Source organism: Parasteatoda tepidariorum, chromosome 5, assembly GCF_043381705.1.
Source record: "Parasteatoda tepidariorum isolate YZ-2023 chromosome 5, CAS_Ptep_4.0, whole genome shotgun sequence".
In the NCBI taxonomy this organism is placed as follows: Eukaryota; Metazoa; Arthropoda; class Arachnida; order Araneae; family Theridiidae; genus Parasteatoda; species Parasteatoda tepidariorum.
The window spans coordinates 63295325-63312084 of NC_092208.1; the positions used below are offsets into that span (position 1 = coordinate 63295325).

A 16760-nucleotide genomic window follows, 5' to 3' on the forward strand; every position below is an offset into this window, starting at 1 on the left:
ACTAAAGTTTTGGCACTCTTTCATTATTTTATAGAATTAGATAATACTAAATCTAGATGTAATTTCAATCCAGATTGAGTATTAAGGTGGATAAAAAAAAGCATAGACAATGTTTAACAAATTAAAACAGTAATATTTCACAGTTCTTTATTTTATTAATAATTATTATTATTATGAATAGCTTCAACTTAAGAAAATATTTCCTGCGTCATACTTTCCTTATTGTATCAAAATCATCAAGTCTGTAAATACAGACATTAGTTAAATGAAATTAAAATTATTTCTTTTTTAAAAAAAAAGCATAAAATTTTTATATGTTAAGAGTAATAATTACTTTACTCTTCTACAAAATCATTTCTTTTTTTTAAAAAAAAAAAACAAATAAATAACTCAGTGAACTGAAATAATTGAGATAATTTCAAGTCAATTCTAAAATAGTTATAAATATTGTCAATTTTATTTTTTTCAATGTAAGAAAATATTTAGTAAAAAAAAATCTTTTTGGAAACTAGAAGGGACTTTAAAATATAGAAGATATAAAAATCATATTGCAAGGAGAAAAATAAAAAAAAGCAATAACAGTATTTATTAATTAACTAACACTTGTACATTCATCAATTAGAATGGATCAGAATAAAATATTTAATGGACTGAAATAATTAATTACCTAGAATTGGCTTGTCGAACATATGGCAGGCAAGAAAAAATAAGGTAAGGAACTTTATTCGATGATAATAGAACAACTCTGCAATGAAAATAAAAAAACTTTAATTAATTGCATTCAATTATATAAATGAACTCGAATATTTTTTACAAAAGTGATAAAGTTTTACTTAGAATTATAGTTGTTGTAAAAGCTATTTTTGCCCTTTCAATTGCTTTCAATTTCAATTTGCAAATTTCTTTGAAAAAACATGTAGAAGTTTGCCCAGGGATGGCTACAAGTTATGCTTTTAGAGTTGGTCCACTTCTGTGATTTTTTTTAGTTACTCGCAGACTGTTGCCAAGGCTAGGCGATTATTCTGCCGCAGATCACCATACGGAAGTCTTAACATTTTTTAAAAAACTAGTTAAAAATATAAATAAAAGCAACTCTTTAAAAGAGACAGAAGTACTAATTACAATATTTTGCCAATACTCTTTTAGTAGAGCAAATTGATTTTTTTTTTTTTTTTTTNTTTTTTTTTTTTTTTTTTTTTTTTTTTTTTTTTTTTTTTTTTTTGTATGTCAAGAGTAAATAGAAAAGTTGAACACTGTATAATGTAAAAAAAAGGAAGGCAAAACTAATAGGAACAGGGCATTATGTATACGTCTCTTTTAATTGTCAGATTTGTAGTGGCTCTACAAGGATTTAAGCGCATCTTAATGAATTAATGTTTTCCAGATGAATATGCAAGGCATGTCTGGAATATTAGAAGCCTTGGGCAAAAATATATTTATAAGCCTTCACCTTTACTTATATTCTAAATTCTTATAAAGAATTTCCTTAGTCTACTATATAATCCAATTTTTCATGCCATAAGTTTCTGTTGCAAAAAAGAAAACTGCATTTTGGCTTTATTGCATTGGAAAACACTGTACTAACTAGTACAATCACTACTGTACCTAATGTATGGAAAATACTGTAATCAATTAGTAGAATGATTACAACATATAGGACTTTTTTTATGATAAAAAAACCCATCTATTCTAGATCACATAACATGTAATCAACCTCATCAGTATGGTTGCCTTAGATATAAAATGTAATGTTAGTAACATTGCCTTAGAGATAAAATGTATGGTTGTTAGTCTTAGCCTTCTGTGGCTTGGTCAGGATTTGAGTCCCTGTCTGTTGATTCATATTTCACTTTCTCCAATCCTAATTTAGTTGTTTGGAATCTACTCTAAAATGTTGACATGGTTGAAGATTGGTGAAAAAACTGAGTGATTACTACCACTATCTGTTCTCTGGTCAGAAATATGAAAATATACTGTGCATATGCACCGGTATTTACTTCTGATCTTCAGATAATGTCTTGAAATGACTTCCAGACCATCCCTAACAGCTCATTAACGTAACTTTAGAGAGGCAGTAACAATCAAATCAAATTTAGTTTACATAATTTGCTGTTTATAAAGAAAAAGAAAACCGCTTAAGACAATTGCCACATCATAAACATTGTTTATGAGTATGCCCAATCAATCTCTGCACATTCATCATAAACAATGTAGTTTTATTTCTGGGAAAGATAACATAAATCATGCATATATTACCTGTCATCTTGAACATTTCTAAGAGATTTATAAAATCTCACTTCTAGACCAGAACAAGATCCATCAGACAAAGTTGAAGATGTATGTCTACTGCATAGACCTTTAAGAATTTAAAAACATTACATAAGATCGAATTTTTTTACAAAAATATTAATTAACATTTTAATACAATTTGAATAATAATTACCTAAACTTTCAACGCTATTGTATTGAACTTGAGATCGTTCATGAAGAACAGGCTTTCTTTTAGTGTTCAAGAATTTGGATTTCGTCTCAGAAACAAAACTGTGGACTCTAAAAAATAAAAGTTAAGATTGCAACTTATTAAGTTCAGAATTTAATTTTTTATCAAATATAAAACATTGATAAGATGTTTCTGAATTACTTTTAAACTATCGTTTACTTTTAATAGATTTAATTTCATTCAAATTGAAAATGAAATCATTAATAAAAGTATTTTTTAAAATATTATTTGTTAACCAATGTAACATTGATTTGAAAAAAGAAAGAAAACAATTTAGTTTACTAGAACAAAATTGCCACATAAGTTTAAATTATCGGAATTTAAACAATATCATGTAGTAAACATAATAGAATTGGACATAATAGACTTTAGCAATAATATAAAATTGCTATAAATTGAACATCTGAGTTAACATTAATCTCTAAATGAATCAGCCAAAGGAATAATTATTTATAATTGTATTATACCCAGATCTGTCACTAATTCCCATGTCAATTCTCCAATGGTGATCTAATGCTGCTTTTAAGAGTTCAAAAAGGTTTCATAAGAACAATTACTATTTTATGAATTTAAGCAATATATCGAATTGAATTTAGATCATTGCGAATTAGAAACCCATTAGAATTACAAATAAAAAAATTAAAGAGGAAGGGGAAAAAAATAAACAATATGTCAACGTTTGCTGACAAGTCATGTAGTTGTTTGTCAAAAGGAGACTGACCTAAGCAGAAGAAAAAAAACGGATGATTTTGTATTGCCTTTTCATTTCCAGAAAACAAAAAAAATAAATGGTTGATGGCTTTCCAGCTAAATCTTAAGATTCAAATTCATACTTAAACAGTTTAAATTCATCAAATATTTTAATAAAAATAATTTCTTTCACGGAAGCTTGCCAAACGGACATTTAAATGGAGATTTTTATTTGTTATTGCAGATACTACGCTAAGAATCACAATCATGTGAGGAAACGCTGAGTTGCTTATTGGCCGATTTCAGAGGGTTCGGGGTTTAAAAAATTAGCTAAAATTTGACATTCGAACACATTTTTCAATTTTTAGAAACTTTTAAAAAAGGAAAATTATTACCGGTATTCTTGGCTGCTCCGTCGTCAAATACTATAAGCAAAATTTGAGAGACCCATCCAAGCTGATGGAAGAAAAATTATTTAAAGCATTGTAGTATTCAATGTTTTTTTCTTTTCTTTTCAAAAGTTTTGGTCGATTACAGTATTGGAGAGTTATTGTAAAGAAATTACGAATAGTATTTATACCTAATGACTTATTGTTTTATTTTTTCCCACTTCATTACGGTAAACGTAATTTAATAATTTAACTCGCAGCACGAAGCCCCGTAATCTACCGTTTGCATGTTATTATAAATTTTAACCGGAATCCAAACTGAAAGCTGTATTTAGAAGTCAAAACGAAATTCAAATCAGCAAAATTTTAAGGCGTACATACTACTTAATTCTACTAAAGTATATAATATTAATAAAATCATGCATTAATTTACTATTAAATAAAATAAAAAAAGTAGTTGATAATTGGCTAGTAGTATGTATTTTTTTCTTTCTAACTAATTTAATCTGCAAACAGTTTTTCTGAGTGTCATATTTTTCTTCGCTTTTACTTTCGTTGTTTAAAGACTTATAATCTTAGGGCTTTTTTTATCTATGCAAAAAATTTAATTAAAACTCTAAACACATAATTTTTTTTTTTTTTTTTATGAAAGGCGAGATTTTATTAAAGACTAGGAATAAAAGTTAATAAACATCATTACGAATTTGTAAATATTTGTCATATATACTTGGGTTATGTTTATGAGGCAATTCAAAAATTCTTGGATTAAGAAATTACTTAAAGACATTTAAGAGGAAAAAGCCAATAACCCTAAATAACTTTTGAACTAATCATCAGATTTTTTCATACTAAAATGTAATCTTAATGATTCAAAAGGTATATATTACTTTTATTAATTAAATAGAGAGCAGTCATGATATTCTGTATTCACTTTATTTCTTTTTTTTTTTGTCACGAATTTGGATCTTTTAACTTCGAAATATAATTCTTAAAAATTATTTACCATAAAATGATCGAAAACTTTTGTATTGTTTTTTATAAAACTTTTAACATCTTTTCAAAGAACGCAGAGCAAGGGAGGGATTGAAATCATCTAAAACCAGTTAACTTGAAGTTGAAGATTAAACGCGTTTGCAAGGGAAATGCTAGCTTTCGAGCCCCACCAGGAAAGAAAACTGTTCACTTAATGATTTTCATTCGACCTTTTCTTTTACGCAGAACCCTTTTTTAACTTCATTTTTAGGCCAATTAACAAAATATATACGTTAAGGGTGGTCATTACATAACATTTTTTAAACTACTTTTTTTAAAAACTTCTATTATCATAACAACACAATACAATAGTTATACCCTATTATATATTAATATATACAATATATATTAATATATAATTATATATTTTTATACGTTGTATATATTAATATATATACAATACCCTATTATATATTAATATTGTACTAAACGGTAATGATTTTTTTGACCAGTAAATAACGCCAGGGTCAACTTTTTCTTTTTATAACTAACTTAGTGACCATTTTTTTCCCCTTGGATTTAATTACTTCGAGTGAATTTTTTTCTTAATCCATGCAATGTTGCAAGAAAAATTAAATACAGTAAAAAAGTAGTTTCTCGTTAACTTTAATTACTTTTTATTGCATCACTGATTTTAGACGGAACAGCATCATTTCTGGCAAAGACATTATAAGCGTGAATGATTTACATTAGAGATAACTCATTATCGTCTGCTCATTATAGCATCTAACTTTTTCCAGACAATAATGTCGTTAAAAAAGAAGAAAAAAAGAAAGGAGAAGAAAAGGGGACAAAAAAAATAACCCGTCGACAAATGAGTTCATTTCAAAGGAGAGTAAAAAATTGATCATAACCTTTTAAAGTTGGCATAAGATTCCCTATTCATTAAGCACTCTTATTTTATTTTCTTATTTAAAAAATGTTCGGATGACAAAATAATTCTAAAAATATTGTACTCATGCGTATTAAGGTCACTCTTGGGTGATATATGTGGTAATACATACTTCTTTACTTATTAGACCCCCTAAAGACAATGGAAACCAAAATTTTTGTTCGATTCTAACATCAGAAAATTGTTATGTTAAAAATATTTGAAACGTTTCAGCATCAATTTGTTTTACATTCCTTAGCATTATTTTTTTTAATGCAAAACAGAGCGCACTTTTTTTGGATTAGGGCAGCAGGAAAAAATTAAGCTTTCGAGAGCTACACTGAATGTAATTTTTAAGTCACATAACAACAGATCTAATGTTCTTTAGTTTAATAATATAGCTGTGTAGTCAAAATTAAAAGAAATCAGAGTAAATTATGCGTACTTATATGTGAAATATATGTATGTATGTATGTTTTTTTCAACGTAAATTTTTTTAAAAGGGGGAAAAAAAAGTTTTGAACATGTTATTGTACCTATATTTGAAGTTTCTACAACTTTTTCTTAAGGGAAAAAATATTTTTTACTATACATAAAAAAATTTTTTAACGTTTTTTAAAACTTTAATTTAAAAAAAAAAAACTCCAAGTTTTAAACACAATTTTGTTTAAAAAAATATTTTTACAAAAAAGTAGAAGAAAAAAAAAAGAAGATAAATAGTGGCGACATTTTTGCGGAATGTAACGGAGTTCTCTTGAAAAGATTTTTCATTTGGGAACAAAAAATTGTGATTTTCTTTTCTGCAAAATTTTTTGAAACATGTTTATTTTTTTTTTCCCCAACAGAATTCTTTTCAAAAATTACCTCTCTCTCAAGGCGGTATACTTGAAAGTTCATGACAAAGAAATGTTGCGAATTTACACGCGGTTTTTAAAATCCCTATGTCTTCCACTGTTATTATTATAGTTATTATTATTCGATTTCTCCAGTTTTTTTAATTTTTTTTTTATTTATTTTTTTTTTTTTAATACCGATATATTTCTACACGCAACGCTCGAATCGAGTTTTTATGTAATCACTCTTTGACCCGGAGATTTCTAGGCTGCAAAAATTATCTTTCTTTCCGACATTTAATGATTCTACGAGTTTTTAGTAACTGTTCGACTATTTTCCTGCAATTCCGAGCATTTTCATGGAATCTCAGGAAAACTAAGATTACGGAATGGTCATTCAAGTGCACATTGGAACGGATTTTTTTTTTTTTGCTCGTTATTAAAAAAAAAATAATCTAATAATAATATATTGTTTTTCCTTCTTCAATCTTACCTTTGACGAATAATATTAATTGACAAGTTTTAAAAATAATTTTCGCCTCGAAGATTTATACTGCAGGATGCGACAAGATTTTTTTAATTTGACTTCTAAAGACTTTTTAGGATATTAATTTAAAAACTATTTTTATAATAATAATTAGAATTTCGAAAGACAAATAATAGTTGCGAATATATATATATATATATAAAATAAGTAAATTAATTCCAAACCATCATAAATTTCAAATTTATATTTTAAGTACAAACCGTCAAGAGGAATTAAAAGCTTAGTTTTGGATTTGGATACTTTAAGAGTTATCAGTCTTTATTTAAGTCTGATATAATAGTTCAAGTGTTGGCTTGGTACGTAGAAATTCTTGCGTTGTTGAGTTTCAAATTGAGCTCAATTAACAATGAAGATTCTTGAAGATAATCGTGAAAAATATGTCACTTTCACAGGCAAAGAATATTCTTTACATCCTCTCTTGATAAAATGGTGAAATAATATTCCACGGAATATTTTCAAATTCTGGAAACTTTTTATCAATGAGGACTCTTAATAATAAACAATGAGGAGTTTTGAAGAAAAATATGTCACTTTAACACCTTAAAGAATATTCTTTTTTTTGATAAACAGGGGAACTCACATTCCAAGATCTTTTCAAATTCTGGAAACTTCCTCATCTGGACATATTTCAATAAAACGTAATTATGTTAATGACATATTTTATATTATGTTTCTTTATTTTAGCAAATTAGTGACAATATTGTTTTTGTTTTTCTCAAATGATTCAGGCTTAACAGTTTTTGAAGAATAAGCTCGAAATTATAGTTTATGGCTTTCTTAATCGGACTGCATACTTGACTCTTTCAGATTTTTTGAAGAAAAAAAATTGATTTATTTAAATAAATTAGATTTATTAATATTTATCAGCCATTTCATCTGATAAAATGTAGAAACAAAACTTAATATTAATTAAAAACAATATAGCTAAAATAATTTATTATTTCTAACTAAAATGTTTCAAAGATTATTATTTAATTATTACAAATTAATCACTGAATAAATAAAATCACAGTTATATATAAATTAGATACACAATCAAGAGTGAATTAATTTAGATCAGAATATATTAAATAAAGAAAAATATTGTAAGATTCTCTGGGCAGATAAAGTATTTATTTAATATTGGTAAAGAATAACTGCATATTTAATATGTTTTAAAAGCACAAAGTATTAAGTATTCAAATAAACGAAAAACGGAAGAGGTATAATTGAATTATGTTTATTACTAGCAATGAACATATTTCAATTATACCAATTTACTTTCATGTGCATGCAAAAGAGTGGACTGGAAAAATTTTGAGAAGAACCCATTGACAATTATCATTAACAGCAAATGACAATTGTCATTATGACAATCATCCTTAACAGCAAATTATTTTACATACAGCGAATTGAAAATTATAATTTACCAGTCTAACGTTTTCTAATTCGATTCCTCTAATTCTATTTATTAGTACCAGTCTAAAGTTATTCTAATTCGATTTCTCTAATTCTATTTATTTATTAGTCTATTTTGAAATATAATAATTTACCTTTTCACTGTTTCTTTGGATTAAATCTTTATTATCAATGAAATCAAACTTTTAAAAGAATCACAAGACTCAAGAAATATATTTATAAAAACAGTTTTTCGACAGGATTTATTTTTAAAAAATCAATTTGTTTAAATCAATGATTTTTTTTTAACAAAAATAATTCGATTTAAATCGTGATTTTAATCATAATTAAAAATCATGCAATAATTAATAGTTTAATGACACGGAAACCGAGTGCACAAAAACAAACGTTATTACATACTCAATCAAGGTTCAGCGGATTCAGTTTTTTCATCAATGGATAACATAATTACTATATGTATATAATAAGTAAACTATATGCATTTTAAATCTACAATACACAAGAGTATTTTCGAATTAAAACACACCTGAGAGTATACGTACTTTATCTTCTTTAAAAATATTACTAAATTTAGGTTTTAAACTTTTCAACACAAAATTATCTTTTTAATTTAAATCTTAACCACGTTTGCTTTGAACATGTCTTAATTATAGAAAATTTTCTGAGGGTGGGGGAAGGTCTAAAGATTAATTTTTTGGGGGGAGGGGGGTACGTTGAATTAGTGATGCCACATCTTAAATTTTTTTCTTTAAAATTAGTTTGGAAAACGTTATACACTTTTTTTTTCGGCAGCTGTGTAAGATTTTCTCTCGATATTATAAAATCGTAAGGGTTATATAGGGTGCGTAGCCAGATTTTTCAACAAAAAAATAAGCACCTTTTAAGAACTTTAAAAATATTTTTAATCACTTTCCAAACAAAAAAAAAATAATAATAATCATAATTAGGATCTGTGCACTAATAAAATTTTTTTCCTATCTTTTTAAGTTCTTAATTTATAAACATAAAATCAATAAAATTCAAAAACATTTTCAAGAACTTTACATAATAATGATAAAATATATAGTTTCTGATAAATATTGCAGAAAAAATTGTGAGAATCGTTCATTTTTTGTAATTGAGAACAGCAATTGACACGGCAAAGAAAAAAATCTCTTTTTTGAAAGATAGAAAATTAAACACTTTTTACAAACCACGAATAAAAAAAAGCACCTTTAAGGGCTTTTAAAAACCGTAAATCAAAAATAAGCACTTTTTAAAACCGCTACGCACCCTGTTATAACGCTTAGAAACACGAAATAACTAAGATGTGTAGAAAAGTGTATAGGGAATATGATGGAACAAAACAATTTAACATTCCATAATTTGTTTGAGAACTATCAACTGCTAAACTTGCTAGGAGAAATGGAACTACTGTGTTGAAATTTGGCATGCTGAAAGGGTTCATGAATTTTGCACGGCGACTTTCTATGAAATTTAAATTTTTTAAAAAGTTAATGTAATAAAGTGCTGCTTTAGCGATTTCTCTCTCACTTTTTACATTTTGTTTTGCTACACAAAATTTGTAACTTAAAAACTTAGCAACTGTAATTTGTAACTTAGAACTAGAAATTACGATAGCATATAGAAAAATGTACAAGGAGTTCGATGGAATAAAAAAAAATTACGATTTGATTATTAATTCATGAATGTTGAGCAATTCTTGAGCTGTTAGGCTAGTAGAAAAAAATCCCGATGATCCATCTATTGTTTACTGAAATGCAACGACAGAATTGATATTTAACTGCTGATTCGGACCATTTTGTATTAAAATGTTCAAGAGTTTTTTTTTTTTTTTGAAATTCCTATTTGTTTGAAAGCAATTACAAATCTAAGAGCTTTTTGTGATGTTTGTTAGCTTTTTTTTCTGCTTTAAATATTGACTATTAATCTATTGTTGTAGAAAATTTATTTTTCCGTCACAAGATTTTTATTTTTTTTATTTTATAAGTTCGCGCTTGAGTAGTTTCACTAAAAGGAAAGGAGAAAGAGAGAGATTACATGTTGTTAGATACAAATCTTTACATTCATAGTCTTAATAGTCATGGAAAGAAAGAAAAAAACTTAATAAATAATGATAAAAACCGTGGGGATATTTCCGCATCGTGATCTGTCGCGCTAACTACAATTGCCAAGGTGCAAAATAGAATTTGAATTTGCAAATTTTTATTTTAAAAAAAACATGTAGATGATTGCAAAGGTTGGCTACGAGTTATAACCTTTCGAGTTGGTCCCTTTCTGAGATGATTTTTTAGTTTATCGTGGGCTGCTGCCCGGAAGTTGCGAAGACTTGGCGATTACTCTGTCACTAGTCACGATACGGAAATATCCCCAAAACCGTTCCTTACTTAATTTGGCAATGGATTATTTTTCAAATCTAGTCAATCGTCTATTATATTATGAATGATTAACAAAATGTTTTTACATGAAGCTACAATAATTGTATAGTTTGAATTAAAGATGTTCGGCTTTTTTGGAGAATATTGACGTTTAAGAAATAAATAATGATGAATTAGAATCAATTACGGGGTTGGCGAGCGGAGTGAACAGGCAGTGGATCAAACTAATCTAGTAAAATTTCGGCTACATGCCAAGGAATCGCTAAATACTCGAAAGCTGCATTTTAAAGAACACGCACAGTTTAAAGAAATCTGACAAACTATGCATGACAAAGTTTTAATATTTACTAGACAGAAATTCGCGTAATTTTCATTTGAAATTTATGTACTAACGAATTGATAAATTTTTAAATTAATCAAATTTCCTACCCTCTTTAGCCTTAGATAGCTACATAGTTTGCCTAGGTCGCATCTAGTTTCTCCACTTTTATGTGTATTTAATGTTCAGTCAAAAATCTTTGTTAAAAATGGCCTAGGTCTTTTTATTAATTGACTGTTTTCTTAAGATTCATCAATAAAATATTAAGGGAAAACTTAATGTCAATTTAACAGAAAACTATACATACTTGATTCGACAAGTTAAAAGTATTGTAGCAAAACTTAATTATAACACGTAATTTATCTACATAGTCCGGTAGAAAAAAAAAAGCCCAAGTAATTTATTTTCTTGAATAAGCGAGGATTGGTGTATACTAATTCAGTAAATTAATATTCTGTCAACGTCCCAAAATGTGTATTAGTTTTGACGCAGTTCTGCGAAAAAGTCAATAAATATATGAAATAACACACATCATTAATAAAGTCTACTTATCTTTAGAAAAAACTTCCTCTTCAAACATTCGAATGAATGACAACATAGCGATATTACTTTTCCATTTAAGAAAAATCGGATTCTGTTAACGAGGACAAATAAACAAACATACGTGCGTTGGTTTATTTGTTGTTATTTGATGGTCTGGTTTAACTATAAAAATTATAGTTCTTTGTTTAGCTGGTCGTTTTGCTTTACAAATAAATTTACACATCTACAATAAACTAAAATGCAGATCGCTTAAATTATGAAAAAATAAATAAATATGATTCCTATTGCAAACAAACAAAATATTTAATAGCTTCTTCATTTGACTTTGTAGATTTGGCAGTTTGCTTCTATAGTTCTCTGTTTATCTGATAGTTCGGTTTCACAAATAAGTTTACAGATATTTTAAATTAAATTACTAAAAATATGAAGAGTCTTACTTGAGAAATTATATAAATACACGTCTTATATAATTTGTAGAGGATTATAGACAAATTAACTTTCCTGTAGCCAAAACTTTTATAAAATATGTCATTAAAAGAAAAAACTAATTGCATTTATAATTTCTAAATTGCTTTACAATAGTTTCCTAAGAGACCAAAAATCATTTTTTCCCAATTATTTATTTAATACAATAAAATTTATCAGAATGTTNGTCATTAAAAAAAATAAAAAAACTAATTGCATTTATAATTTCTAAATTGCTTTACAATAGTTTCCTAAGAGACCAAAAATCATTTTTTTCCAATTATTTATTTAATACAATAAAATTTATCAGAATGTTAACATACACTTTTTTTTTGCTTATTCTATTAAAAGAAAAAAATCTCAATTAAAAGAAATCTTAACTAAACAAAGCAATATTCTAATTTTCTAAGCGAGTGACATAAATTCCACTTAAAAATATTCATTTTGAAAGCATTCTTTTTACAAGTATAGTAATAACTGGTTAATATATCTTTATGTTGTAACTATTTCAAATTATATTCTGTTTCATCTATGATAAAAAAAATTTTTTTTTTTTGCACTTTACCATTTTTTACAATTAATTGAGCAGTTGATTTAGTTAAGAGAGTTTATAAAAAATAAAAAAAAATTACAGGGTTCCCACTCAATTTGAGAAAAAAAAAATTCCCTGACTTTTCCAGGTATATCAGGTAAATTTCAATGAAAATTAATACCATATTTTATGTATACTACGAAATTTTTCATCAGAAAATTTTGATTCTTTTATTTGTAATGACAAGTATTAGATTTCCCATGTAAAATAAATATCATTATATGAGGAAGGAAGCATTTCAGTTTGTCCAAAATGTGAAATTTTTACAATAAATAATTGCAATAGATGTTAGAATTATTTAACTCAAATCTCAACAGCTGAGTACTGTTACTGACAATTTTAAGACTGGTTTTTATTTTCCAGGTATAATAAAGGAAATTTCTAGGTTCTTGTAAAAAAATTGCAACTTACCCTGACCATTCCCTGATTTTTGGAGTTGAAATAAAATTCCCTGACAATTCCAGGTCTTCCCTGTTCTCCCTGACCCGTGGGAACCCTAATCTTACTTTACCTTACTCTCAGTAAATTTTAGTAAGTTGCAACGAAATGGAACATTAAAACCGTGATGCCAGCAGCAGTTAAGGATTCCGAGTACAATAAGAACGAGAGAAGAAGTTTTAAAATGGAAGGTTAATATACTAGAATCCTTAAGAAATAGCAAAAAATATACTTGTGAATAAAATTTTCATTTGCTTGATAATGGTTACATGTTACAAACATACATTCAAAAGACAACACATGAATAATGAAATCAGAATGAATTAGGAACAATAGTCTTTTCATATTTCTAACCTGCACTGTTTTTATCATTCACATATTGCCAACTTGAGAATGAATGCTAATAACATATTAACTTTGCATCATTTTAATTATGCTGCGAACAAAGTTTTTACCGTCAAAGTAATTTTACTGTTCTATTACAATACTTGACAGAAAGAGACCTCACAGGCTTTGAATGGAAGGCAAGGATAATGGAACCTGTTAAAATTCCTTACAGAAATAAAGTGTTTTCAAACCCTTTGTTTATCACACTTAGTATGGTGAAACTTGATATCCTGGTCCACTAGTTGACTAGTTCTGGTCCACAAGCAACTTATATTTCCAGGTTAATTATGCTTTTAAAATTTTTGAGAATTTCTTTACATTATTTGTTTATAAAAACACAATTTTGAATGAAGGGTTTTCAAAAATTCTACAAATTATGAAAATTAGATCTCTTTTACTTAGAAGAGGTCCGTAAAACCTACATACAGCTTTGAGGATGCGAAACTTTGAGAAGCATTACAAGTATGAAAAAAAAAAAAATGTATAATTATAAATAAAAATATTTATAACAGAAAGCTATCCAAAATTTCCTAAATAAAACTTAATTTTAGTACACTTAAAGGTAAACTGATCAAAGCATCATTTAAAAAAAAATCAAAATAAATTTCACAATTTAGTGAAACAAAAATTTTTTTTTTCTTCACCATATTGTTGGATTACAATTTATCAATAGTAACAATGTAAAACTTATTTTTTGTAGAAAACTTGGTTAACAATTTAAGTCGACACTATAAAAACTAAAAATTATGGCATTGATTGTGTAAATAAATCTACCATAAAAAAATAAATAAAACATTTTTATAACAAGGAAAAGGAAACATTTCAAACTATTGATAAATATTGAATTTAACTTTTATAGACCATGGCTATTATAAACAACAAAATCTTCAGAACAGACCAATGTTTACATGGCTTTTGTTAATAAACAAAGGTTAATCCCCTCATAATAAGGAAGATAAATTATTAGAAAATATTGATTTAACTGGTTTTATATAAAAAATAATTATGCAAAAAGTTTCTTAAGTAAATATCACTTTTACTGAGACTCAATGATAAGAAAGAATTTAATGATAAAAAAAACTACTTAAAGAGAAAAAAAAAATAGTTATCAGAATTAAAACAAAAATACATATTTGAAAGAGTTGTAAAATTGTATATCTTTTTCACAACATTTCTAAGCAATTTATCAATTATTTGCTAAATATTAGTCAAATACTTAAATAACAATTAAATAAGTTAACATAAAATATATGTTATAAATTTTTTTTAATATAAAAAAAAAAAAAAACTTTTTTTTGGAACAAAGAATAATTGTTTAGTATGATAAGACAATTTTCAAACAATCATTTATTTTTAACAAAACAAAAACCACAAATAATATAAATAAATAAAGACAATATTTTACACATTCTACATTTTTAAATTTGTAGAACATTGTTCCATTGGAAATTTTTTTAATAAAAGTGCAATCGTTTAGAAAGAGAAGATAGATTTCGAGATATTAATACAAAATATGTAATCAAATTGCTATATCATTCATTGAACTTAGCATTGATGCAGAAAAGTTAACAAATAACAAAAGATTAATATTTACATCGTTATTAATTGTAAACAAATGTTAATCATTATGAATAAGGAAGGTATCTTATCAGAAATTATTGATCGAACTAGATTTATTTAAACTTATACAACAAAATATTACCTTTCTCTGGGACTAGTAGAACTTTGTGGTCCGTAAGCTTGCAATTTCTCTTCGCTAATTGCAATCCGATTAAGCCGGTCATTTTGAGGATCAGTTTTCACAGAAACGTGTTTCTTGGCACTATTCTGACTACCGGAATTGATACTTTTCGGTGATTCTGAGCTGTATTTTAGGAAATCAGTTTGCAAGCTCAAATTATAAATTCCTATTTTAGTGTCACGATGCGTGCCATCTAAAGAGATGTTTGACAAAAAGCTGTATGCAGCTAATCGGCGACGAGATTTTTGCCTTTTGCTAATAGTGCTCATAACACACTCACGCATCAATGCTTAAAATTTCACTTCCGTAGCTTACCTGAATAGCTGTGGAAGAATGACAGAAAGTGAAAATCTGCAGTCGAAGAAATAGTTCCAGGGCAGGCGAAGTCAATTTTACAGTTATTAGACTTGCCGCGCCATCTATCGATGGATATATGCGTTATTGATGATTTATGATTCCTAAAGGTTGGCTTTCCTTTTCAAGTAACGGTAGTATTTTCTGCAAAAAGGGGAAAGAGATAAAAATAATTCGAAATTCATCGCAGCATTATTCAAGATTCAAAAATAAATGCAAGAGAGAAAGGAGAAAGTAAAGAAAAATAAAATGAGGGTTGAATGTAACCTCGAAATATGTTTCAATAGATATTTTTTTTATTGCATTATTATTTTTTTTTTAAATTTTATATTTTTTTATTCGTAATGCGAACTTATAGTGGTTTGTGGTTAAATTCGATTTCCTTCTATTTGATGTTGTGTAATATTTGTTCATCAAAATATTTTTAATAAGAAACTAATGATTGATTTTGATTTTGATTTTTCTTCGCTTAAATATTAACTTGTGTCCAAGGCCGGATTAACCATTAAGCACACTAAGCACGTGCTTAGGGCACCTGAGGATAGGGGGGCTCCACAAAGCCTAACTAAATGTTCGCAGTAAAATTTTTTTTTTGAAACATTGATAATAAATTTATTATTTTGAGCTTCCATTTTAAGAGTAGATAACAACCATTTCTAAGTACGGAATTTCACATAATAAAAGAAAAAAAAAAACAAAAGATGTTTTGTATCAAAACTTTTCTGTCTTATAATGAAATTAGGTAGTGAATTTCTATGCGATAAAAGCTCTATTTATTTATCCATTACAATGATTCCATAACATACTGCTACGATTCATGTTTACAGAATATTTTTCGCAGTTGTAGAAGTTAATACTCCAGAAATTTGATATTTTTATGAAAAAAAATTTGATTTACAAAATTTTGATGCCATGGTTTGATGATGTAAAAAATGTGATTTTTGATGAGAAAAAACAATCTATGTTGTGCATGTTTGCAGTTTCTGCGCATGTTTTTGTTTATACTACATAAAATATTTGCTTATACTATATTTTTAATTATATTCTCTTTTCAACTAGAAAAGAAGTCATCAAATTACGTAAAGGTTGTGTTGCAAAAATTTATTTCAAAAATTTACGTCAAATAATTTTTTTTTATTCACTAAATTAAGAAAAAGGAGCTGTGTTTAAGTATCATTTGTCGAAATTTCTTTGTGGAGGAGAGGTTAAAATTAGGAAAAATATGACCACACACTTCGCATCACTTATGATTTTTTTTATCTATATATATCGAATAACGAAAT

At 26.7% G+C, this 16760-nt stretch overlaps 1 protein-coding gene across 1 annotated transcript in view; it reads right to left on the reverse strand.

Annotated features, from left to right (window-relative positions):
* Positions 1–15616, reverse strand: part of LOC107452697 (CDK5 and ABL1 enzyme substrate 2) — a 30363-nt gene extending 14747 nt beyond the window's left edge. Inside the window, exons 1-4 of the mRNA XM_043046473.2 lie at positions 15085–15616; positions 2444–2550; positions 2257–2356; positions 668–745 (exon numbers count right to left, since the gene is read on the reverse strand). Coding sequence (XP_042902407.1) covers positions 668–745; positions 2257–2356; positions 2444–2550; positions 15085–15407 — 608 coding nt within the window. The 5' untranslated portion in view covers positions 15408–15616. The remainder of the gene's footprint in view (positions 1–667; positions 746–2256; positions 2357–2443; positions 2551–15084) is intronic.
* Between the last annotated feature and the right edge of the window lie 1144 nt (positions 15617–16760).